Consider the following 27,581-nt stretch of genomic DNA (forward strand, 5'->3'; position numbering starts at 1 on the left):
TATGTTAAAAATCTTTTTATTTATTCTTCTATTGTAAAGTATATACACAAAAAAAAACGTTGTTTCAAAACAAGACAAAATAAAAATATGACATTCATGATCTAGATTTAGCATGAATAAAAATACTTTCTCTAAAATTTTGACAAAATATGTAACAACTCATCATCACGCTAAACTTGAAGATCACAAATATAATGAAATAATAATTATATAAATACCCCCATTTCCTATTTATTTTTTTAGAATAAATTTCTGCAAATCGGACATGTACTCTTGTTACTGGTACTAAACCATTTGTACTAAAACAGATAATAATATGTTTATTTTTGAGATTTATCCCTTTATAAATGCATACCAAACAAGCCGAATGGAACTTTTTTCTACAAGTTTGACAGGATAACTTTGGTAATTGATAGGTTCCTTGATGAAGAACCGCAAAACATATATAACATTCTTCAACACCATCGAATTTCTTGTTTAAACTGGTATTCCATAATGATAATCCATCCCAAATTCTTCCATTCTAAATCAAAAATTGGATTTTATTAATTTTTTTTTTACATTCGAGCGGGCGTGTCCGATTTTATAACACGAGTAGCCGCGTATCATAAATTTTATGACATCAGGTCCGTATTAATATGTATTACGTTATTTTTAATAAAACTGTTAAAACACACATTTTGCTAAAGTAAAAATATTTAACTTATATTAAACAATTGTTAAAAACATAAAATGAAGTCGATTAATTTTTCAAATCTAATAACATTTACAAACTACATAATTTAGGAATTTTCTACGGAATTTCATAGAAGTCGCAATATATCAATGCAGTTCTAGTTCTAGGTCTTGTGTTAGTTCTAGTTTTAGTTCAATAAAAATATGTAACATAATGATTTCTTGTACTAACTAGCGCTACCTACCATTGTCACTAGAACTAACATTAGACCTAAAACTAGAAACATTCAGGTTTAGCCGCACGTCTCTCAAAACGGCTAAACCTGAATGTTTCTAGTTCTCGGTCTAGTGTTAGTTCTAGTTTTATACTAGCACTATCACTGGAACTAACACAAGACCTAGAACTAGAAACATTCGGTTTTATCCGCACGTCTCTCAAGATGGCTAAACCCAAATGATTCTAGGTCTTGTCTTAGTTCTAGTGATAGAGCTAGTATAAAACTAGAACTAACACTAGACCTAGAACTAGACTCATTCGGGTTTAGCCGCACGTCTCTTAAGACGGCTAAACCCGAATGATTCTAGTTCTAGGTCTTGTGTTAATTCTAGTGATAGTGCTAGTATAAAACTAGAACTAACACTAGAGTTAGAACTAGACTCATTCGGGTTTAGCCGCACGTCTCTTAAGACGGCTACACCCGAATGATTCTAGTTCTATGTCTTATGTTAGTTCTAGTGATAGTGCTAGTATAAAACTAGAACTAACACTAGAGCTAGAACTAGACTCATTCGGGTTTAGCCGCACGGCTCTTAAGACGCCTAAACCCGAATGATTCTAGTTCTAGGTCTTGAGTTAATTCTAGTGATAGTGCTAGTATAAAACTAGAACTAACACTAGACCTAGAACTAGAAATATTCGGGTTCAGCCGTGCATTTGCGGATGCCGTGCGTCTGCTGATGATTTCTTATACTAACTAGCACTACCTACCATTGTCACTAGAACTAATATTAGACGTAAAACTAGAACCATTCAGGTTTAGCCGCACGCCTCTCAAGACGGCTAAACCCTAATGATTCTAGATCTTGTGTTAGTTCTAGTGAAAGTGCTAGTATAAAACTAGAACTAACATTAGACCTTGAACTAGAATCATTCGGGTTTAGCCGCACGTCTCTTAAGACGGCTAAACCTGTATGATTCTAGTTCTAGGTCTTGTGTTTGTTCTAGTGATAGCGCTAGTATAAAACTAGAACTAACACTAGACCTAGAACTAGACTCATTCGGGTTTAGCCGCACGTCTCTTAAGACGGCTAAACAAAAAAATGCTTCTATACGACTCTTGAATGATGAATATTTGAACTGTAGCAATATTTTCAATTAAGGTTTTTTCTTTGTTTTACATGTCATTTATTGTTTGATATTTTTTCTATTTGGTTTTCTTTTCTTGACGTTTTTGTGTTGTATTGATAAACAAATTAAGATTATTATTATTTATTATTAAACCCGAATGATTCTAGTTCTAGGTCTTGTGTTAATTCTAGTGATAGCGCTAGTATAAAACTAGAACTAACACTAGACCTAGAACTAGAAATATTCGAAACCTTCCAGTTCTAGGTCTAGTGCTAGTTCTAGTTTTAGTTCAATAAAAATATGCAACATAATGATTTCTTATACTAACTAGCGCTACCTACCATTGTCACTAGCACTAACATTAAACCTAAAACTAGAAACATTCGGATTTATCCGCATGTCTCTCAAGATGGCTAAACACAAATGATTCTAGGTCTTGTGTTACTTCTAGTGATAGTGCTAGTATAAAACTAGAACTAACACTAGACCGAGAACTAGAAACATTCTAGTTTAGCCGCACGTTTCTTAAAACGGCTAAACCCGAATGATTCTAGTTCTAGGTCTTGTGTTAGTTCTAGTGATAGTGCTAGTATAAAACTAGAACTAACACTAGACCTAGAACTAGAATCATTCGGGTTTAGCCGTCTTGAGAGACGTGTGGCTAAACCCGAATGTTTCTAGTTCTAGGTCTTGTGTTAGTTCTAGTGATAGTGCTAGTATAAATCTAGAACTAACACTAGACCGAGAACTAGAAACATTCGGATTTAGCTGCACGTCTCTCAAGACGGCTAAACCCGAATGATTCTAGTTCTAGGTCTTGTGTTTGTTCTAGTGATAGCGCCAGTATAAAACTAGAACTAACACTAGACCTAGAACTAGACTCATTTGTGTTTAGCCGCACGTCTCTTAAGACGGCTAAACCCGAATGATTCTAGTTCTAGGTCTTGTGTTAATTGTAGTGATAGTGCTGGTATAAAACTAGAACACATCTAGAAAGTTTCGGGATTAGCTGTGCGTCTTCAGATATATAATATAAGGAGAAATATTATAAATACAAAAATTGTCATAAATTTTATGACAGCGAGCCCGCTCGAAGGTTAATAAAATAATTCTTACCTGATATCTCAAACATTTTTTGAGTTGCATTAACCAATTTTTATGAGAAGACCCCGCAATTTGTTTGTTACATTGAACATCAGGCCCCACCAAAGGGTAATTAACCGGTAAAGTTATCACCAAATCCATTTGAATATCATCAACAGTGTAAATTGCTACAACTTCTCGTACAGTTGGATGAATTTTTATCTAAAAAAAATAATTAATTATATATTTAATTTAATTAGATCTTTTTTGGTTACTTACCACCATATTTTTGAATTTAGTTTCATGTTGCGCAACATCCTCTAATTCCTCATTACACAATTGAGGTGAAACATACGCAGATGTAACCCTCTCAACGATTTGACTACTTCTCGATTCTAAATCAGTCCACCATTGGCGTACGAAAGCTGGTAATTGCGACATGGACATAAAAAAGACCCAACAAACGATTCTTTCTAAAGTTGAACTACTTGTTGGTTCTATTAAAACCAATTAATTAATTAAATTAGGTACATTTTTTATTATTTTTTTTGTATTACCGAACATTGATAACTCAAATTTGCTTCTAAAATAATCCGAATACGGCTTAATTTTCGATTCTGAAGGCACATAAAATAAAACTTCCCCGGGCATTAATTTAAATAAATGTACCAATAATTTGTTTAAATAATTATTATTTTTTAACCACTCAGCGTATTCAAAACGCAAATCAGCTGAAGATGCTTCGCTTAATAAATGTAGAAAGTCCCAAAGTAATGTATAAGCGAAGGTGTAAGTGTAAGAATCGGTGTGGGGTTGTACTCTACAGCTATCTTCTCCCAATCTATTTAAAAACAAAAAAAATAATTTCATTAACACTAGTTTACAAGAAAAATGTTGAAGAATGTTTCTGAAACTGTCTTCAGTTTTTCTCCATCACGTACAGTTTTCGAGATATCCTCAAAAATGTGGAAAATCGTAAATTAAAAAACGTAACGGTTCATGTTCAGTATATATCTTATTTTGTATAGTGTGCTTCTCTAGTTATATGGACATGAAAGTAGTAGGGATGCAAACGATACATCGATTTTTTGAAAGTATCGATGTATCGTCCATAAACATCGATGTTGAAGTCCATAAAACATTGATATATCGTTCATTATGAACGATATTTTATCTTCGATGTTTGATAAAATAATCGACCATTATTTTCATGTTTGTATAAACGAGCAATGAAATATTTGCCACTCTTAGCAACTTCGGTGTCCTAATATCGATGTTTTTATGAGCGATGTTGCATCCCTAGAAAGTAGAGATCCAGACGAATATTTTGAGATATTGATGGTATTAATCGGATCTTCTGTTATTTTGATACAGCCTAAAACAACTCAACAAAATCCGTTTTTTTGGCATTTTTCCTATTTTTTTACACTTAATCGCACCGTAACAAAAAAGAATTACCGTATTTTCTCGAATCTTATCCGCACTCGAATCTAATTCGCACCCCGATTTTAAAAATGCATAGTGGTAAAAAAATTTAGTTTGCGAATGTAATCCGCATCTTTCTTTGAGCAGTTCGACAACACCAAAACCATGCTTGTTGTTGATCATAAATATATACTTTTTCCGTTGACTGACGCTAATGCGCCTAAAGAAACCTTGCTTACGATGAGTTTTTATTAGACTAGACTTTAAATTTACCAAGCCAAAAAAAATTGGAAAATAAATATAATTTTCAATTCAGTTCATATACTGCCCTCGTAATAGCTCGAACGTGGTGTGTGCTTAATTATACATACAGGGTGCCCATTATGTATGGAATATTGTATATATCTTGGCAAGTATCAACTTTATAAAAAAACATTTTATACAAAAGTTGGTTAGTATTTTATTTGCCATAATAAGACACCATTCAATTGTTTTTATTTCAGAAAACAAATGAGCAACGAATAACATTTAATTTTTTTTAAATGGCAATGTACCCTTTTATTAGGCTTATTTGATAGAGATTTCTTTTCTCTTTATGATGACGTAAAATTTTTGTACCCTTACATCAGAAAATTTTTGCATAAAATGTAAAAATTGTTTATTAAGAAAATTTAACCAATAACATTAATCTAGATATCCGAAATCGTCAACTACCTCGAATTATTACCGTAAATTAAATCTACATACAAAATAAAACAAATATACTAAAAATTAGTGTAAATGAAAATTATTAAACTTTGAAGACAAAACGAAATTAGCACTAAAATGGTTTTCACGACAATAAATGTTCAAAATGTTCACCATTAACTGCAAGGCAGTGGCCCAATCTATCATAAAAGGCTTGAAAAGAATTTCTTAGCGATCTGGGAGAAATAGCTGCAGCTTCATCTTTTATTCGTTGCTCTAATTCTGTCAGATTTTGAGGTCGTTTTACATAAACTTTAGATTTTAAATATCCCCAGAAGAAGAAATCGTAAGGTGTAAGATCGGGAGATCGGAATGGCCACTCTACAGACCCTCTTCTGCCTATCCAACAGGCCGGAAATACCGTATCTAAATATCGGCGTACATCTAAATGATAGTGGGGCGGTGCCCCATCTTGTTGAAACCAAAGATCATCAAGATTTTCTTGGCAAGCTGGGATAATTTGCTGTTGCAATAATTGTAAATAATGGTGACCAGTTAGAGTACCTCGAATAAAGAAAGGTCCAATTATGTGATCTGCACAAATTCCCACCCATACGTTTAATTTCTGTGTTGTTTGAGTATGATTTTGAATCATCCAATGGGGATTTTTAGCGGCCCAATATCGAGAATTTTGCTTATTTACATTACCATTTAAACAAAACGTAGCCTCGTCAGAGAAAACCATATTATTGAGAAAATTTGGATTGCTGTTGATTCGCTCCATCATAAATTCACAAAATTCAACACGTCGACCGTAGTCATCTTCGGATAATTCTTGCAATAAAGTCGGTTTGTACGGATGTAAATTTTCTGCATGTAATATTTTGTGTATTGAACCTTTACTTAGAGCATGGTTTAAACATAACTGACGAGTTGAAATGTTTGGATTTTCTTCGATTTCTATGAGAATATCGATCTTTTTATCTTCATCCGTTGCAGATCTCTGCGGACCAGTCTTTGGCAGATCTTTAACGTTACCAGTTTCCCTAAAACGTTTCGAAGTTTTGCTAACTACTGATTGAGTGATTGGTTCTCGATGTGGATAACGCTCATTGAAAATTTCACATACTTCTAATTGTGTTCGTTTGCGATCCCCATAACTGACCATAATTAAAATTTCTATGCTTTCAGTTTCTGTTAAATGAACCATTTTTCTTTTTTGATCTACCAACTTATTTAAATAAACAAGATTCTGTCACATTCAATAGCTTACATTCAATTGTTAGGACAAATAAGATTTCGGATATCTAGATTCATGTTATTGGCAAAATTAACTTAATAAACTGTTTTTACATTTTTTTCAAAAATTTTCTAATATAAGGGTACTAAAATTTTACGTCATCGTAAAGAGAAAAAAAATCTCTATAAAATGAGCCTAACGAAAGGGTACATTGCCATTTAAAAAAAATTAAATGTTATTCGTTGCTCATTTGTTTTCTGAAATAAAAACAATTGAATGGTGTCTTATTATGGCAAATCAAATATTAAACAACTTTTGTATAAAATGTTTTTTTGTAAAGTTGATACTTACCAAGATATATACTATATTCCATACATAATGGGCACCCTGTATAATAGCGTAATTATAAAAAAAAGTTGCAAAAATCGAAGAAGTTCTTCTATACAGCGAAGTTAAAAGAGTTATTAAGTTAGCGTTAAGGAAATCGAAAAGCTGGTACAATTTTTGCTGTTAATGAGAGTAACGTTGCGGCTGTTGCGGAAAGACAAGGTAGCTATTGCAGACTGTGAGGCATCGTGCAAAAAATTTACCGAGCCAAAGGAGAGACGATTTCATGAAATTGACGAGGCAGTTTTCTAGTTTTCTCAAGAAAAACGATAGGAGAGACTAAAAAATTTTTAATACTAGCCGAGGTTGGACTGTGGGATTTATGCGCCGAATGGTGTTATCGTTGAGGCGCAGAACTACAATTTCCCAAAAGCTCCTAATGATTTTCAAGAAAATTTCAATTTGTCTCAAACTGTAAATGTCAACGAAATGGTAGTATATCTGGATATGCCACCCAATTACACACTGGAAAGCAGAGGTGTGTGGGAAATTTCTTTATAAACGTGTGGTTGCGAAAAATTGCGCATAACATTGATGCTAGCAGTAACAAGTGATAGGGAAAAAGTTTTAAAGTCCTAAAAAAAAAGTCCTAGTTAGGGCACAACAAAAAGGATGGATAATGAAAAAGCTGATGATGGAATGATTAAGACAAGTATGGAGTCTTAGACCAGGAGGATTATTAAATAAGGATATTAATTAATCATAGACTGATTGCCCTTGGTTTAGACTTCTCGTCATAATAATACCTGGTGGAATAACATCCATACTACAACCTGTGTATGTATATGTATATTAACAAACTCGAGAATTAACAAAACCGGGAGCAATTAAAGGAGCTTCTGAACTTGCTCAGTGAGTGTAGGCGACATGGAAAACGTTCCCTGAAAACAATATTATAACATCATTTAAGAAGTTTTGTATAATCCGAATTGATCTGTATTGATCCGAAGATGACGTAATATGGGAAGAAAATGATACATAAAAATGTAAATATCGTTCTAAAACCCTTAATAAAGTGTTATTGTTATAATGTGATTTTATTTTACTATTTTCCAAATTGCAACTATACGACTGCAAATCTAATCCGCACCCGATTGTAATCCGCATTTGATTTTAGAGCACATAAAATTTGTAAAAAAGGTGGATTACATTCGAGAAAATACGGTATATATGAACAAAAAAGTTAGCTATTCTGTCCTGTAGAACATTTAATTCTCTGAATATCGAAGCATTGGACACCATGGTTAAATGTATTTTACCGGATATATCGTTAATTTACGAGAATCGTGCAAAATTTAATTTTTTGCCATTTTAACTGCATTGTTGAAACATTATTACGAACAATTTTTTTAATAAGAGGTGTTTTAACTTTTCCAGACACTAAGTATGAACATTACATTCACTGAAATCACTATTATTATTTTTAAATAAAACAAACAATAACATTCTTGGAAAAAGTTTTTAAGAACTCGCGCGTTTACCTGCTAGATTTTTTTTGAAAAGAAATTCTAAATGTTAAAAAACAATTACTTTTTGGGAAAATATGTTTTTTAATAACTCCACTTCTTTATGTATTAAAACCTTGTTTTGCTAAACAGTCTTTTTTTGAATATTTTTGAACTGAATTCAAATTTATTATCTCAAAAATGGATAGAGATTTTCAAGAACGGTTTTGATCACAAAAAGTACGTACTTCCTTCTATAAAACATCAATGTGTCATTCATGTATCTTAAGAATACGATTTTTCACGATTTTTTTTTAACGCAGAAATAAATTGTTTAAAAGTTCAAAATTCTGAATGAGTTTAAAAATTATTATCTCAAAAACTAATTGATATTTTCAAATACGGTTTAATTCACGATGAAGTACACACTTTCTTTTATAAATCACTAAAAATATATTATGTTATCTTAAGAGTTAAATTTTTTATCATTTTTTAAAAGTTCATAAAGTTAAAAATTTGAATTCGGTTTAAAATTATTATCTCAAAAATGGATACAGATTTTCAAAAATGGTTTTGTTCATGATAAAGTACGTGCTTTTTTCTATAAAACATCAATGTGTCATCCATGTATCTTAAGAATTCGATTTTTCGTGATTTTTTAAAAAAATGCTGAAATAAATTGTTTAGAAATTCAATATTCTGGATGAATTTAAAAATTATTATCTCAATAACTAATTGACATTTTCAAATAGACTTTAGTTCGTGAACACGTGCACACTTTCTTGTACAGGTGTCCCGCAACAATTGTACAATACTTCACCAGCGTATTCTCTGATCAAAAATTGACAAAAAAAGCCTAATAAACATTTGCCCGAAAATAGTCCATTGTTGAGATATTCAAAGTTTTAGTTACATAAATTGACCTATTGTTAACATCATTAATTCTAATTTTTTTATAATAATTAACCCCTTCATGTGGAATTAGAAGAAGCAGTTTTAAGAAGCAGTGATGAAAATGCCTCAACCAGCATTAGAAAGATTTCTGTACAAGAAAATAATCGTTCGCTGCATGGGAGCAGTTGCTTTATCCGTATCACTACAACACTTTTCAAGCTTTAACATAAAATTATAGCGAAAAACAATAGATTTTTTGACTAAACGTCGACTTTTCCATAAACATTGTGTTTACGGATGAAGCAACTTTTACTCAAAACGGAACTTTTAACATCCATAATTCGCACATTTTGAGTGATGACAATCCCCATGCAATACTAGAAACGCATCATCAGTGGCGATTCAGTGTTAAAGTATGGACCACAGTTATAAGTGACCAGTTATTAGCTCCATTTGAAAATGAACTTACTGAGGCATTTGATGACCTTTATGCGTGATGGAGCACCAGCACATTATGCACGTGCTACTCGAGCATACTTAGATGACAGATTTGATAATAATTGGATTGGCCATGGTCCTGTTACGTGGCCACCTAGTTTACCATTTTTAAATTCGTTAAAAATATATTATGTTATCTTAAGAGTTTAATTTTGTATCATTTTTTAAAAGTTAAATTTTTTCAAAAAGTTAAAAATTTGAGTTCGGTTTAGAATTATTATCTCAAAAATGGAGAGCGATTTTCAAGTGCGGTTTTATTCATAGAAAAGTATGTACTTTCCTCTATAACTCACGAACGTTTCATCCACATATCTTAAGAGTTCGATTTTAGGCGATTTTTTAAAAGTGATGGAAAAAAATGTTACGATATTCAAAACTGGGAATTCGGGTTGAATTCAAAAATTATTATCTCAAAAATGGATAGAGATTTTCAAGAACGGTTTTGTTCACGATAAAGTACGTACTTTCTTCTATAAAACATCAATGTGTCATCCATGTATCTTAAGAATTCGATTTTTCGCGATTGTTTTTTAAAACGCTGAAATAAATTGTTTAAAAATTCAAAATTTTGGATGAGTTTAAAAATTATCTCAAAAACTAATTGATGTTTTCAAATACGGTTTAGTTCATAAAGAAGTACACACTTTCCTCTATAAATCACTAAAAATATATCATGATATCTTAAGAGTTAAATTTTTTATGATTTTTAAAAGTTCATAAAGTTAAAAATTTGGGTTTCAATTCACGATTCTTATAAATTAACGATATCTTTGGTAAAATACGTTCGACCATGGTGTCTAATACTTCGATATTTAGAGAATTAAATGTTCTACAGGATAGAATAGCAAACTTTTTTGTACATATATAGTTCTTTTGTGTTACGGTGACGGTACACTAGTTTTGCGATTAAGTGAAAAAAGGGAAAAATGCCAAAATATTGAATTTGTTGAGTTGCGTTAGGCTCAAATATACTGAACATGAACCGTTATTATGTTTCTTAATTTAAGATTTTCCACATTTTTGGGGATATCTCGAAAACTGGACGTGATGGAGAAAAACTTTACTTTTTTACGTTATAATATCGCAGCCTTCAAGGAAAAAATTGATTAAAATTTGATAAAAATAAAAACTTACTTCATGGCACTTAACAAAATATGCACAATCTCTTGAGTTTTATGCAAAATATTCTTAAATTTCTCAAGAATTAATCCTTTCTCATTCGGAGTGTTCGAATTTAAAGTTTGCGAATCCATTTCGATAAAACCCGGCTTTAAAACTTTCAACATTTCATAACCCCACATTTGTAAAATACTCGATTGATTCACCAATAACGCGCAACATTGCTTCGTTAATTTCGTCCAATAATTATCATCCTTCTTGAAAATATACTCATGGTTTACATATTTAATCACGCTCCCGATGTGTTGAAGAAACGGTAAAAGTGTCGTCTTAACTTGAACATCTTTCAAAACTTGTTCAGTGAGATAAAGCCAAATCTCCATAAAACTATTATGAACGTCTTCGGCAAAAACATCTTGAAATTCCTTAACTCGTTTTGAATTTGGATCTAATTGTTTTAAATAACGTTCTATCCGGGCGAATAAATTATACACGGACGCAATAAAAGATTGAATCTTAAATTGGAATTAATAGATTTATTTTTTTGTTTTTAGATTTATTTTAATAATTACTTACCTGGATATTTTTATAGACAACTTTGATATCGGAAATTTTTAAAGCCCATGATGTTAATGATATTATAATGAAATCCCAATGTTGGTCGTTTAAGTTGTCAATATCGAAATTGTCTAAGATTTCTATGCAAAAACGCAAGATTTCGGTTGATTTCTCTGTATCACTCCATATGGCAAAGTTTCTAAAAATAAATTATTATATTGTGAACCCACATTTATACCAAGGTTGGGCATAATGCACTAAAAAATAAATGCAATAAGCGTTTCACTACCATTACTTCTTCAATGGTAGTTAAAACACGAATTTCATTATCACTGAATATTTGGTGATTGTGAAAACCTTTAGTGATAATTAACATTTTTCATTAACATAACACTGCTTCTTGAAGAATAAAAATAAGACTATACATATAAGCTTAAGCAGTATAAGGAAATGTATTAATAAGTCGTAGAAAAGTCGTTCAAAAAAGAAGTCGTGATTAATTTCGCTACATTGACTTAATGACATCGTGTAATTACACCGCCTATACACCACAGTTGAACTACTTGCAGTAAAACTGTACTGCAAGTAAAGTATTCAGTACTTTTCTACTTTAAGTAGTTTACTGCCAGTACTTTCAAATTGTAGGTACTTAATACTTGTACTTTCAGTATTTACCTTAAAAAGTACTGAACACTTGTTACTTGATTGACATAAGAAGTAATTGAAGAACTATTTGTTTACTCCAAGTAGTTTATCTACTTCCAGTACTTTCAATAGTAAGCAAAACATCAATTTTTTTAAGTTTTCTTCAAAATCCTAGATAATCTTAGGAATTCTATGAAATCTTCTGAAAATACTAAGAAATGCCTACATATATCTTTGGGAATAACTAAAAATCGTGCACATTTGTAATAACCTCTAGATATCCTTCCATTTTTTCTAAAAAATTAATCTTAAAGCTTGGATATACTAAAAAACCTAAGATATTTGTAAAAATCGATGGAAATCTTTGAAAATGTGTCTAAATTCCTCACAATTTTTAGGAATATCTAGCTGTATATACAAATTTTTGGAAAGCGTTTCAAAATCCCTAGATGTGTTTGGAAATTCTTATAAAATCTTCTAAAAACTTGAATTTCTGTAGAAATCTCTGCTAAATCCTAGATAACCTTAGGTATTCTGAGAAATTTTTATGGTATACTTGAAAGTTCGTTGAATTCTTTTGAAAATTTCCTAGAAATACTGAGAAATGCCTTCATAAGTGTCTGGGAGGAATTAAAAATCCTCGGCATTAATAACAATCCCTGGATATCCTTGGAAATCCTTTTAATTTTTCTAAAAATCAATCAAAAACCTTGGATACAATCAAAAATCTTTAGATATCCATAAAAATCAATGGATATCTTTGAAAATGTGTCTAAATTCCTCAAAATTTTTAGAAATACCTAGTTGTATATACAAATATTTGGAAACCGTTTCAAAATCCCTAGATATGTTTGAAAATTCCTATAAAATCTTCTAAAAACTTGAAATTCTGTAGAAATCTCTGCAAAATCCTAGATAATCTTAGTTATTCTGAGAATTTTTTATGGTATACTTGAAAGTTCATTGAAATCTTTTGGAAATTTCTTATAAATACTTAGAAATGCCTACATAAGTGTCTGGGAAGAATTAAAAATCCTCGGCATTTCTAACAATTCCTGGATATAGTTGGAAATCCTTCCAATTTTTCTAAAAATCAATCAAAAACCTTGGATACACACAAAAATTCTAAGATATCCGTAAAAGTCGATGGATAGCTTTGAAAATGTGTCTAAATTCCTTAAAATTTTTAGAAATACCCAGTTGACAATAAAAATTATTGGAAATCGTTTCAAATTCCCTAGATATGTTTAGAAATTCCTATAAAATCTTCTAAAAACTTGAAATTCTGTAGAAATCTCTGCAAAATCCTAGATAACCTTAGGTATTCTGAGAAATTTTTATGGTATACTTGAAAGTTCGTTGAAATCTTTTGGAAATTTCCTAGAAATACTGAGAAATGCCTACATAAGTGTCTGGGAAGAATTAAAAATCCTCGGCATTCCTAACAATCCCTGGATATCCTTGGAAATCTTTCTAATTTTTCTAAAAATCAATCAGAAACCTTGGATACACTCAAAAATCCTAAGATATCTGTAAATATCGATGGATAGCTTTGAAAATGTGTGTAAATTCCTTGAAATTTTTAGAAATACCCAGTTGACAATAAAAATTATTGGAAATCGTTTCAAATTCCCTAGATATGTTTAGAAATTCCTATAAAATCTTCTAAAAACTTGAAATTCTGTAGAAATCTCTGCTAAATCCTAGATAACCTTAGGTATTCTGAGAAATTTTTATGGTACACTTGGAAGTTCGTTGAAATCTTTTGGAAATTTCCTAGAAATACTGAGAAATGCCTACATCAGTGTCTGGGAAGAATTAAAAATCCTCGGCATTCCTAACAATCACTGGATATCCTTGGAAATCTTTCTAATTTTTCTAAAAATCAATCAGAAACTTGGATACACTCAAAAATCCTAAGATATCTGTAAATATCGATGGATAGCTTTGACAATGTGTCTAAATTCCTTAAAATTTTTAGAAATATCTAGCTGTATATACAAATTTTTGGAAAGCGTTTCAAAATCCCTAGATGTGTTTGGAAATTCTTATAAAATCTTCTAAAAACGTGAAATTCTGTAGAAATCTCTGCAAAATCGTAGATAACGTTAGGTATTCTGAGAAAATTTTATGGTACACTTGAAAGTTCGTTGAAATCTTTTGGAAATTTCCTAGAAATACTAAGAAATGCCTACATAAGTGTCTGGCAAGAATTAAAAATCCTCGATATTCCTAACAATCCCTGGATATCCTTGTAAATCCTTCCAATTTTTCTAAACATCAATCAAAAACCTTGGATGCAATCAAAAATCTTTAATTTTTTTTTATATCCATAAAAATCAATGGATATCTTTGAAAATGTGTCTAAATTCCTTAAAATTTTTAGAAATACTTAGTTGTATATACAAATTCTTGGAAATCGTTTCAAAATCCCTAGATGTGTTTGGAAATTCCTATAAAATCTTCTAAAAACTTGAAATTCTGTAGAAATGTCTACAAAATCCTACATAACCTTAGGTATTCTGAGAAATTTTTATGGTATACTTGAAAGTTCGTTGAAATCTTTTGGAAATTTCCTAGAAATACTAAGAAATGCCTACATAAGTGTGGCAAGAATTAAAAATCCTCGGCATTCCTAACAATCCATGGATATCCTTGGAAATCCTTCCAATTTTTCTAAAAATCAATCAAAAACCTTGGATACACTCAAAAATCCTAAGATATCCGTAACAATCGATGGATAGCTTTGAAAATGTGTCTAAATTCCTTAAAACTTTTAAAAATACCCAGTTGATTATGAAAATTATTGGAAATCGTTTCAAAATCCCTAGATATGTTTGGAAATGCCTATAAAATCTTCTAAAAACTTGAAATTCTGTAGAAATCTCTGCAAAATCCTAGATAACCTTAGGTATTCAGAGAAGTTTTTATGGTATACTTGAAAGTTCGTTGAAATTTTTGGAAATTTCCTAGAAATACTAAGAAATGCTTACATAAGTGTCTGGGAAGAATTGAAAATCCTCGGCATTCCTAACAATAACTGGATATCCTTGGAAATAGCTTTGAAAATATGTTTAAATTCCTCAAAATTTTTAGAAATACTTAGTTGTATATAAAAATTTTTGGAAATCGTTTCAAAATCCCTATATGTGTTTGGAAATGCCTATAAAATCTTCTAAAAACTTTAAATTCTGTAGAAATCTCTGTAAAATCTTAGATAATCTTAGGTATTCTGAGAAATTTTTATGGTGTACTTGAAAGTTCGTTGAAATCTTTGGGAAATTTCCTAGAAATACTAAGAAATGCCTACATAAGTATCTGGGAAGAATTAAAAATCCTCGCCATTCCTAACAATCCCTGGATATCCTCGGAAATCCTTCTAATTTTTCTAAAAATCATTTAAAAACCTTGAATACATTCAAAAATCCTAAGAAATTCGTAAAAATCTATGGATATTCCTTGAAACCTCTAAAAATACTATAATAATATTTGAAAATTTTAGAAAATTGCTACAAAATCCTAGGATGTATTTGGAAATGTTCATAAAACCTTTTAGAAAACCTGAATATCTATAGAAATCTCTGGAAACTCGTTGAATTCCTCAAAAATCCTGAGAAATTCGGATGGTATCTTTGAAAATCTTATGGGAATACTTGGAAATGCTTACATGAATCTTTGAGAATCGTTAAAATCCTAGGTATGGATATCTTGTTTTCTTGGATATTCTTGGAAATTGGTACAATTTCTGTAAATATCCTTTAAAAGCTTTCGATTCACTCAGAAATAACAGGAGATATTTGAACATTTTAGGAAATTGTTGCAAAATCTCTAGATATATTTGGAAAATGTTGCAAAATCTTATAAAAATCGAAATATGTGTAGATATTTCTGGAAAATGATAAGTTTAAATAAATAACACTTTTCTACCGCGTGTGATTACTCAGTACAGGAGAATTATTTAAATATACAATATACAGTATGTCCGTAAAGTAACGAATATAGGCGATAAAATCATTATAAACGATTTATGGAAACATCCCTGAAACGGGTCTAAAGATTCAAATTTTTTGCAATAAAATTGTTTGGTGTAGCTTTTAAATTTCTTCCGCCATTTTTAAGCGAGTTATGACGACATTGGTATTTTTTTCAAACGGGAATCTGCCATTTTTATTACGGAATATGAAAGCAGATTTTTTCTGAATCTAGTACAGTCAATATTAATATTGCTTACATAAGAAAATTTTCGAGAAAAATTACTTAAAGTTTAACTACTTCAGATTTGTTGACATGATGAAAATACCAGTAGCCATGAGTAACTATGACCAAACTATTTTACCATCTCGACGTATCCATATTCCAGGAAACACATTATCTAGATGTCGCCAATTATATCGGATATCTATGAAACTAAAAAACTTTTACTACAATTTTTTTCATCTATTAGTCATTATTAGGTTGAGAATTATAAATTCAAATGTCATGTTTCACTAAAAGTTTTGTGATAGTGGATTTTTTTTCACTATGACTAAATTTTCAGTGACAATGAATTTTGCATTTTAACTATTACTATATGAACAGTGGTAGTGCAAAAATGCCCAAACCTGATTTATACTCATTTATACAATCCATAAAATTCTTCCCCAACGCTTTTTTTATAATCTTCAATTTTCAAAAATAACTCATCAACTTTCTCCATATTTTCCCCTTTCGAAAAGTTCCTAAAAGCTACAATTTCTTCTATTAAAGGCACTTTGGTTTTTAAACGATTATTCGATGGGATATCCCCGATTATATTTTTCCAAGAAATATTATACAATTTACTTCGATCGTTATACCATTTATAAAAACCTAATTTCGATTGGTTTTTAAATAAAACGTTATAATCATAAATCGTTTTTTCCCATAACCAACATTGCTCGATTTTCATCAATAAATATTCGTTAATATCATCAAGTTTTTTTATGATACTTTCAAGATATACAAAACAAGTTATTGAAACATCTTGTAATTGGTCATAAATATCCGTGCATTTATAATTGTCTAAAATTGTTGCGATAAGGGTGTAATCATATAAAAGGTGGCATAAAATATCGAAATCATCCGTTGTTTGTTCGATTACTAAAGTTGGATCAATATCATCATCAATTTCTTCTTCGTAATCTTCCTTTTCTTTTTCTAATTCATTAATATTAACTTCATTAGTTACCTCATCTGGTTCGAAAATTAAATTAAACCTAGCAAGACAGGTAGAATAAATTTTTAATTTTAAAAGTAAATATTCAGAAAACATTAATAAATTCTCCAAATTAATTTGGTCTGAGGAAACGTTAAGTTTTTCATTTGGTGATGATAATTTCCCATTAATATATTCACCAACAGTTCCCATTTCAACAATTTTTTTCCTCCAATCGTTTATAAATTCTTTATCAAACAACAACTCGGCGGTATAAATTTGTTCATCAGACGTTTTAACACTTTTAATTAACCCCATAATTAAATTATAAACCGATTCGATATCCAACCTTTTATTAGAACCGAATAATTTCGTTTCAATTATTTTTGAGAAGTCCAAAATAATTTCTTTTACCTCATCAATCGAAACGACGCCGCATAAAATCTCGATTGAATCGTAAACGGAAGTTTGCAATTCCCAAATTGTATCTTTTGTTATTGTATCTTTTTCGTACTTGGCGTTACAAAGTAATTTAAAGATTTCTTTTAATAAATCACTTCCGTATTTTAATTTATTATTCTCTGTATATAAAATCGAACAAAGATAAGCGGTGAAACTGCCGGTGTTATCTAAAGAGTGCATATGTTCTAATGGGGATTTTAAGCATTTTGTGAGAATTTCGATGATTTTTTGAACGGTGGAGTTACTAACGAATAATTCGCCTTGTTCTCCTTCAGTAAAAGCCATTTTTAACAAATTACTCGCATCATTTTCGCTTTCTGAATTAACAATATCTTGGGCTAATTTCACTAAGTACTCATCAACTTTCGGATTACTCAACCATTCGTGAATAACATCGTCTTGATTATAAGGATGAGATAAAGCACTTTGTAAGCACCAACCGAAACGATCCATTGGTAACTAAAACAAATTTAATTAATAATTAATTTAATTAAAATAAAATAAAACATACAGTTTCGAAAGATTCCAATATCTTTAATTTATCTTTATTTTCGCAATATTTTAATAAAATAAAAACCAATCCAACCACAGATTCGGTACAAATATACCCGGAATTTAACCATTTCGATAATAAATTATCGTATAAATCTACTAGAGCACCATCTTTATTGATTACTTCGTTTAATTTAAAGAAAAAGTTTTTATTTTCAAATTCGGTAATAACACTGTATAAATGCTCGACTAATTCTTTAGAAAGCCTCTCATTTATAACGTTAACGTACAACTCGCAAAGTTTAAAAACCAAGCCGTTTAACGCATCTAAATAAGTTTCATCACATTTTTCTTTTGATTTAATGGTACTTTGTTCCGTAGTGATTAAATTTTCTGTAAATTGCACTTTCATTTGCTTTTTTGGTTTCGAAATGTGTTTCAAGGACATTAAAAATTCAATTTGTTTCAGTGCCAATTCGGATAAAGCGTTTTTTTCGCGACTTTGCTCCTCGTTCATTAATAACCCTTCGAATAACGATTGAACGTTACTCCAAAAATAATCTAAATATTTTCCGTAATTAGAAAAATCGGTTTCGTTTCGATTTCTATGCCAATATTGGACTAAATTTGAAATTTGATTAAATAATGATTTATAAACGGATTGATTTTCCATTAAACCCCATTCAATCATTGGAAGTAATTCGGTTTTAATTAATTTTTCACATAAATACATGTTGGATTGATTTTTCATTATTAAATATTGTAAACATTCCATGTACGTTGTACAAATTGCTGTGGATTCTGATCTGATTGAAATCGTGGTTTTTAATTTTAATCCTGTTTGGAGGTTATCAAAATATTTGAAATAAAATGTTTCCGCATCTATCGTCGGTGGTAAATTTGATAATAAAGGTAATAAATTTGGGAATATCATCGTAGCATTTCCTCGTCCTGCTTCACGAAGTAATTTATATAGTTTTGGAAGAACTAATTTTTCTATGCTGACGTATGTCCACCAATTCTATAACAAAATTATTCAATTTCATTAAAAATCTATTATATTTGTTAGCTCTAATTTTAGTTGTTATTAGGAGGAAGGGAAAGGAGGAGTTCAGTAACGATATAGTATAGATGGCAGAATGAAGGAGTCACTTTATGAATTTGTTGGGAAGGGTAGATGATAGGCAGGCAGTCACGGAGGAGGAGACAACTGAGGAAGATTTGACAACATTTTTGAGGGGGTTGAGGAGGAGAAAGGCACCGGGGGAGGTACAGAACGAGGTATGGTTGGCGGCGACAGGAAAGGTGAGAGGGAAGCTGTTAGAGACGTTGAACAATGTGTAGAGGGCGGAAGAGTTTCCAAACGGTTGAAGGATGGGTATAATATGTTCAGTAGACAAAAAGGGAAGTAAGAGAGCAGTGAAGGGGAATCAGCCTACTCAACTCCTCATACCACATTTATGCGAAGATACTGCTGGGAAGATTGGAGGAAGAGATTGAGATAGAGGAGATGTTGCTGGATGGATAGGCAGGTTTTAGGAAAGGTAGAGGGGCGATCGATAACGTTTTTTGTATGCCCTATTCATAGACTTGAAGACGGCATTCAAAAGGTGGATATGGAGAAGTTGTGGGAGGAGATGGACAGGAGGAGTTTGAAGGAGATATACAGAGAAACGACAGCTAGAGTTAGAGTAGGAAAAGCGATGAGCGAAGCGTTTTGGACAGGGAGGAGTCTGAGACTGGGATGTCTACTGAGCCCCAGCCTTTTTTCCCTGTATACGGCAGATTTGGAAGCTAGGCTGGAGAAGGGACAAATAGAAGTGGTGATGGAAGGAAGAAAGATTAACGTGCTAGCATACGCAGATGCCATGGTGGTTGTGGCGAAGAATGCGACGGAAATGAGAGGGATGGTGAGAGACTTGGAGAGCTACACTGTTGGAAATAATTCATGAGCACACCCTGTATAATCTGAACGCGTGAAGATAAATCCATAATATTTGCGGAGCATAAAGGTTTACTGTAGACGAGTTTATTTAGCGAGTTTCAAGTTTTTCTGTCTCGGCATTGTTGACTGAGCCGCCCTTCCAAGTGGAACATTCTGTCGCTATAGAGACCGAAGTGGCAGAGTTGCGCCGCTCTCCATACCAAATTTCATTGCGCTAGACACACGCGTTTAGATTATACATTGTAAATTATTTCCAACGGCGAAGAAGTTGGAGGTGAAAAAGAGGGAAGAATGGAGATGGAGATTGAGGAGGTGAGAGAATTAACTTATCTGGGGTACTGGTACAGGGGCGATAGCAAGGACGCGGCGCATGTGAGGGAGATGGCTAAAAGGGCAAATAAGGTGATGGGATGACAGAGTGTTTGGAAGGGACATCAGAAAGAGAAAGATCATGTTTGATGGGTTGGTGAGGAATGCAATGATGTACGGGACGAAAGTTTGGGGATGGAAGAGGCAGGATATTCTGGAGGACGTACAGAATCGGTACTGGAGGTGAGTTCTGGGTCTGGAGAGATAGACACCGGGGTATATTGTGAGGAAGGAAGTGAAAGTGGATGAAATGAGGGTGGAGGCGGGCAGAAGAGCAATTAAATATGAAAAAATAATAGATAAAAGACCATACTGCGGAATCTTGGGGGAGCGTTGGAAGGAAGTTAGGAATTGGAAGATTAGATATGGTAATGGAGAGAGGAAGGAATATTATAAAAGGTCAGGTTATTCGGAGGCAGAGATAAACAACAGAAGAAGGGAAGGGGTGTTGATGTGGGGGAAGATAAGTGACAGAGATAGGAACGTCCATAGGCAGGAGAGAAGGACGCAGATAAGAGAGGAAAGATATGGAGACATAATGACGGAAGGACTTTCAAAATACTTGGTGAAGGACGGGAGTGAGGAAGGGAAGGGGTTGGTAGCCAGATTTCGGTGTGGTAATAAGGAGAGAGCGAACAGGTATTTGGCGGATGATGTGGGGAGGTAGTGTCGGTTGTGCGAAAAGGTTTGGTAGACGATGGAACATATGTTGAGGGTTCAAATTAAATTTTTTAATTGATTTTTATTTAATATAGTAGACGCCACGAGAGCTGGCAGTAAATCATCATTTTCCGCTCTTACAAATGGCATACGTAGTTCACAAACCGCTAGAGAGTAATGTGTGTTAGAAAGAGATAGCATTAGTTTAATATGTCTGCTGTACAATTCAAATAGCCACGTCGAAAAAGTACGTCTGTTCTTCTAAGGGATGTAACTCTATAATTATAACCTCAAATCGAAACGGCTTGTGAGCGTTGTCATGAATCTGTCAGTGTTTTCACAAGCCGAAAATGTTTTCTTTGAAAGGAAAATCATTAAATAATATCTTTGACAATGTTTGACATATAACCTCCATTACTAACATAACCTACATTTAAATGTATGTGGTGAAATAATCTAAGTCGTACGTCCATATCTTGATTCATACCATTTTTAAGCGATCTGTCACTGCCAGCTCTCGTGGTTTCTACTATATACAATATTTAATCTCAATATTTAATATAGTGAAATACACATTTAGTATTTCAACTGATTCTATTCAAATTTGAGAAACGGAGGTTTTTTGGCATAAGAAAGACACGAGACCATTATGGAGTCCGTTTTACTATAGCCGGTAGAGGGTGCTCTCTAACGTATTCTTTCCGGATTAAAATAATAATAACTTTTCTGACAGTATACTTTTTGGCTTTTTGAATAAAAATTCTTATTCCCTGTCCTTTTTTAAGCAGAAAGGTTACCTACTCTTATCAAAATGCGCTAGAGTCGATCGTTTTCAAGAATATCCGGTTTTTATTATTCCATATAGACCATTTTTTTAAGAGTATAATTAAAGATAGTTAAAACAATGTATGTCATGGAGACAAAGTAGATAACATTAGTTAACTAACTAATGTTTTAGTTCATTATATCACGTGTCAAATAATAATCTAAATAATAAAAGAAAAAAATAGAGAAAGTAATGGTATTTAAAAACGGCCTGATGTCATTACAAGCATTCCTAATCCTATTAATAAGTTCGTTCCATTGAATTAAAACCTGCAGATGGTGGTGCTCATGCGACTGGTCCGCCACGACCAATCCATTTTAAAGGAAAGGTTGTCTAGCCAATTTCTTACCATCCTACTATGATGAGGTGGACAACCATCAAGTTGACACCAGGCGTTTCTTCTTAAAGCTAAATCAATGTCATCCCACATATTGGCATGTTCAGCTACCAAAAATTACAAGAAAGCCGCAGCGGTTAGTTGTGGTGGCAAAAAGTATAGGGCGAAAAGATGATTATTATAAACAGCTACCCAGACGTTGACACCAAATTTATGTTGGAAGTTTCGTCGCCGAATTGCGTAGGGATACCAAAACATGTAAATTGTGAAAGTTTACAATGCAAAGTCTTGTGAAACACGATTCATCGTTCCACATTACATTTAAAAAATCTCAATTGTTGGCTGATGCTTTAGCGAATCCACCGACAAAACGTTACAATCCTTGCAAGGGTTGTAAATGATAAGCATGTCTATGATCATGTTTTAAAAGGCGATAAAGACGCGCCGTAGATATTCGTAAGGCATTCGAAACTCTTCTAACACTCGTAGACCCAGAGACGCCACCTCTGGAGAGACGCCCTCGAACTCACGCAAAATTCTTCTTCTAAAGCCTCTTTGCACTCTAACATTGTCATTATTACGATCTACCTATCATTATTTAGCCCTTGTTCAACTATTTGTCTATGCACTTTCACAAACACAGAAGGATGCGGATGTCTTCTATTTGGATATCTTCTCCTATACTCTAGGACTACTTCTGCTGAATTTCCATATACACCCCATAAAACCCATTACCCATAAACAAAATGAATTTATAAAGTTTTTATACAGCAAACAAAAAATTAAAAAATGAAAAAAAAACAGTTTAACACGATTAGGAAAAAGAGTAATGAATTTAGCACGTTAATAAACAAGAAAATTGAATTTAACACGTTAAAGAATAAGAAAAATTAATTTAACACTGATCAACAACTACTGGTGATTTGACACTTGATACAATAAACTAAAACATTAGTTACCTATTTTGTTTCAATGGCAAACATTATTATAAATGTCTTTCACAATCCTCTAAAAAAAATGGTCTATATCGAATAATAAAAAGCAGATTATCTTGAAAACGATCAACTTTAGCGCATTTTGATAAGAGCACCGTTTTTGCTTAAAAAAGTACCGAGAATGAGAATTTTTATTTAAAAAGCCAAAAAGTATACTGTCAGAAAAGTTATTGTTATTTTAATCCGTAAAGAATACGTTACAGAGCGCCCTCTACCGGCTATAATAAAACGGAATCCATAATCGTCTTTCTCATGCCAAAAAACCTCCGTATACCGAATTTGAATAAAATTTTAATTGAATTAATATTTGGATACTTTGTCGTTCGCTTAATTGCGCCATATTTCTTTAAACTGTCAATTTTTTGACATTTTAAGCTGTCAACAGCGTTATTTCGGCGTCTACTTTGATTGTAATTTGCTGATTTAATATTTTTAGAGAACGAATTTTTTTCTCGATTTTTTTCTTATGTTCATCGCGTAGAGGGATTTATCCTCTATCAAAATATGCAAAAAAACATATGCATCCCATTTAAAATATAAACAAGTAAATATCGCCAAAAAATGTGCCACAATTAATAAAGATTTTTTTATTTGGAACATTTTTCTTTAAAACCACAAATGGCGAAGTTATTGTCTATATTACAGACATTTGACACACCCTGTATACAGGATGGTTCAGGTTTTAATCGGGAAACTTTACTAGGATGTAGTACTTGCCTATACATTAGTTTTTTATACAGGGTGCGGGAAAACTTCCTCCCTAATTTGAAGGTTAAATAAAAAACAAATGGTATGAATTAACGAAACTGTATTAACATGAATGGAATTTGCAGAATGGGAAGTTACGTTATTATGTTTTACAAGTTCCTTTTTTCCGCTCAAGTCATTTTCTTCGTTATCAATGCATTGTCGAATCCGAGTTTAGAAGTTCGCCATTATGCTAAACAACATTTCTTGAGGAATACGAGCAATCTTTTCTTGACTCACTTGTCCTAGGAGTGGCAGAGTCTAGGGCCGACGTTTGTAAACTACAGCCTTAAGAAACCCCCGTAGAAAAAAATCACTGGGAGTAAGGTCTGGGATTGTGCTGGCCAGTGGATGTCTCCGCGCAAAGACATCAAGCGTTCTAGGAACACCTGCCTCAGTTCTTGAAGAGATCTCCTGCTTGTGTGAGCAGTGACCTCGTTCTGCTGAAACCACACATCCTGTTGAATCTGTAGCGCATTGAGTCGTGGTGCCATAAAAGTTTGAAGCATTTGAATGTATCGATCCGAGTTAACGGACTGTTACTCACAAAACACTTGAGCGATATACTGTTCAAAAAAAGAAACTTGTAAAACATAATAACTTAACTTCCCCATTCTTCCTCATTCTGTAGATTCCATTCATGTTAATACAGTTTCGTTAATTTTTACCATCTGTTTTTTATTCAACCTTCAAATTAGGGAGGGAGTTTTACCGCACCCTGTATAAACATACGGTCGTAACTCTTTTGTTTTCGAGCTATGAGCTGTCAAAGTTGAGCCAAAAACTTACATTTTATCTTTTATTTCGGGTATAAGTAAACCGTAGAACTTGAAATTTTGTATGTATGTATGTATGTATGTAACTTCCCTAGCGCCCTCTAAGGGGATGAAATTTAAAATATGCTACATTGTACTGTAAAGCGATGCTATTATTGAAAAAGTTTTTTTCTTTATAGCTGGCTATGGAAGTTGTGCACTTACTAGGATCTAGTTCTAACTAAATAACAACAATTAATTGTGATTTTCATAAGAAAAACCGTAAATAAGATGAATCTCTGTCTCAACAAATTATGTTGTTTTAAACAATATTAAAAAATTGATACTCTTTCTTGATAAGTCAAAAATTATTGATAATCAACAACAATTATGAGGATTCTGCGTAAATGAAACTTACATGTTTTCAGAGCCAACTTTTAGAATAATCTTAGCTAAACATGAGCTAACTAGACACTAAACAATGAGCTTTACAACCCATATTTTTTTATGCTAATATTCCATAGTGTTAAAAAGTTCTTATAAAAAAAATCAAGGGGGTGGTGAATTTCATCACCCCCTTGATTTTTCACCCCCTTTTCACCCCCTTCGGCGCTAGGGAAGTGTAAGCTATGCTTGAAAATAAGGTCTTAACCAGTAGTAAATACGTACAAAGTTTCAAATTCTACGGTTTACTTACAGCCAAAATACAAAAGAAAACGTAAATTTTTGGCTCAACTTTGACAGCTCATAGATCGAAAACAAAAGACTTGTGATCCCATGTTTATACAAAAAACTTGTGTTATTTTGGCAAGTACTACATCTTATGGTTAGTAAAATTTTCCAATTAAAAACTGAACCAGCCTGTATACAGGTGTCCGGAAATGACGTGTACAACAGAAGACCACAAGTACCTTAACCAAAAATATGATGATTTAACTCATCCATATACAAAATTGCTTAGTTTAGCCGCTAGAGGGCTTTAAAAATAATATTTATTTTTAAATTTTTTTAAATAAGTAATTGGATTTTATTCATTTTTTGGTCATGCGTTTCTATCAGTAGACTATACAGCTATTTGTGGAATAAACACTAATTTTGAAAATTATAGGGTGTTTAAAAACTTTGTCACAATAAATTATTATGAAGCCATATTTTTTTAACCCCCTGTATAAACACTACCATTATTTTTTTTCTGAATAGTTTAATTTCAGTTAAATGAACAGTTTTAGCCACAAAAAAATATTTTCTAAATCCCCACAAGCGCGAATCAGTGATGTAAGGTGTAGTAATAGCACTAATAACGTTTTTTTAATAGTTGGCTAGGTATGATCAATTTTAAAAACAAAAACAGCTTATGTCACTTAAACTTGTCAGCAGTATTCATATTTTTCGTTTTATTTTTGATTCATAATGAATTTTTAAAGCCCTTTAATGGCTATACTAAGCAATTTTGCATATAGATTAGTTAAATCTTCATATTTTTACACGTCATTTTTGGACACCTGTATATTAGCTCTAGTTTTAGTTGTTATTAGTTATTAAACCCAAATGTTTTTAGTTCTTTTCCCATATTTATAATTATTACCTCAACTGTTGTTATAACAAGTAAAGTAGCCTCCCAAACTGCAAATAAAACGGTAGGTTCACTCTCATCTAAATTCTGAAACACAGAATTAACAACTTCCTTTGAATTGTTGATTATAAACTCAGGAACTTTTTGGCAAAGCGATTTTAAAACATTATACCAAGCACTTCTAATCGGTACGGCTTCATTCTTACAAAACTTCCAAAAAATTTGATTTGAGGTAATCATTAAATTTTTTTCTTTAGCTTTCTCTATTTGTTCTTTATCCAATTTATCCAAATACAAAGCGTAACCCATCAAACTTGAAATAACCACCCGTTCGTATTTAGCATCAGCATCTTCTTTTAAAACATTTGTTACATTTAAACTTTTTGATGTATGCACCATTAAGTTTTCGTAAATATAAGTCAATATTTCTTCTTGGCAGAACACGATGGCTTCTTGTGCTTTATTCTTAGGGAAAGCATCTTCGATTGATTTTATAGCCGCTGAAGCAGCTGGAGCGTAAGTATCGTATTGGGATGTAAACCATGGCCCGATTAATTGCTTCAAATGTGGCGCAAGATTTCTTTTAACTTTCAAAACAACTTGATAATGTGCAATTTGGGTAGCTTCACGAACTTTATGTTCCGTATCTGTAGCCAATACACAATAAATCCTCGTCCAAAACACTAACACAGCTTTTACAGCTTCTTGTTCAGAAGACGTTACTAATTCTGTAAATTCCTGAAGCGCCTTTAACTTTGTCGTTGAATCTTTCTTACTCATTTTCTTCAAAACAAGTTGAAAAGATGAATCGATATTCACATTTATTTCTTCCATACCAGAACCGTAAGAGGGAAAAACGTATGGGGTTTCTTTAATAGTCGAGAAACCTGTGAATTGGGGTATTGTACTACCAAGTAGTTCAGCGCTGCGACCCGAGCTCGATGGCTAGAGGTTAGAAATGTTTTTGTAACAAATTACAACACTAATCGACTAAAATTAGACTTACTCGTGCGTTGTTTTTAGTTCTCTGCGCCTGTTTGTGTTTGCCACCCATTTCTATTCCGTTACGAACCGAATAATCAAGAAAATCTGTTATATGTTTAGGAATGTCAAATTTTGAGAAATTCCTTTTAGGTTATGTAATGTGGCGTCATCTTACGATGACATTTTTAATTTATTATTTTTGAATTCCATACATTCCAATCAAATTCATTTATGTTTTATTATAATTTAATTATAAAAT

The 27,581-nt window shown here is 32.2% G+C and overlaps 1 protein-coding gene across 1 annotated transcript; it reads right to left on the reverse strand.

Moving 5' to 3' along the window:
- On the reverse strand, positions 1-27,485 carry LOC111420669 (E3 ubiquitin-protein ligase listerin). The gene is made up of 11 exons (XM_071195133.1): positions 27,345-27,485; positions 26,351-27,283; positions 18,151-19,152; positions 16,627-18,098; positions 11,378-11,558; positions 10,817-11,316; positions 3,664-3,947; positions 3,386-3,603; positions 3,140-3,328; positions 356-523; positions 1-299 (listed from the first exon to the last, which is right to left on the reverse strand). The coding sequence occupies exons 1-11, from the start codon at positions 27,390-27,392 to the stop codon at positions 240-242; spliced, it is 5,055 nt and encodes a 1,684-aa protein (XP_071051234.1). The 5' UTR covers positions 27,393-27,485; the 3' UTR covers positions 1-239.
- Between the last annotated feature and the right edge of the window lie 96 nt (positions 27,486-27,581).

Source organism: Onthophagus taurus, chromosome 3 (assembly GCF_036711975.1).
Source record: "Onthophagus taurus isolate NC chromosome 3, IU_Otau_3.0, whole genome shotgun sequence".
Lineage (NCBI taxonomy): Eukaryota > Metazoa > Arthropoda > Insecta > Coleoptera > Scarabaeidae > Onthophagus > Onthophagus taurus.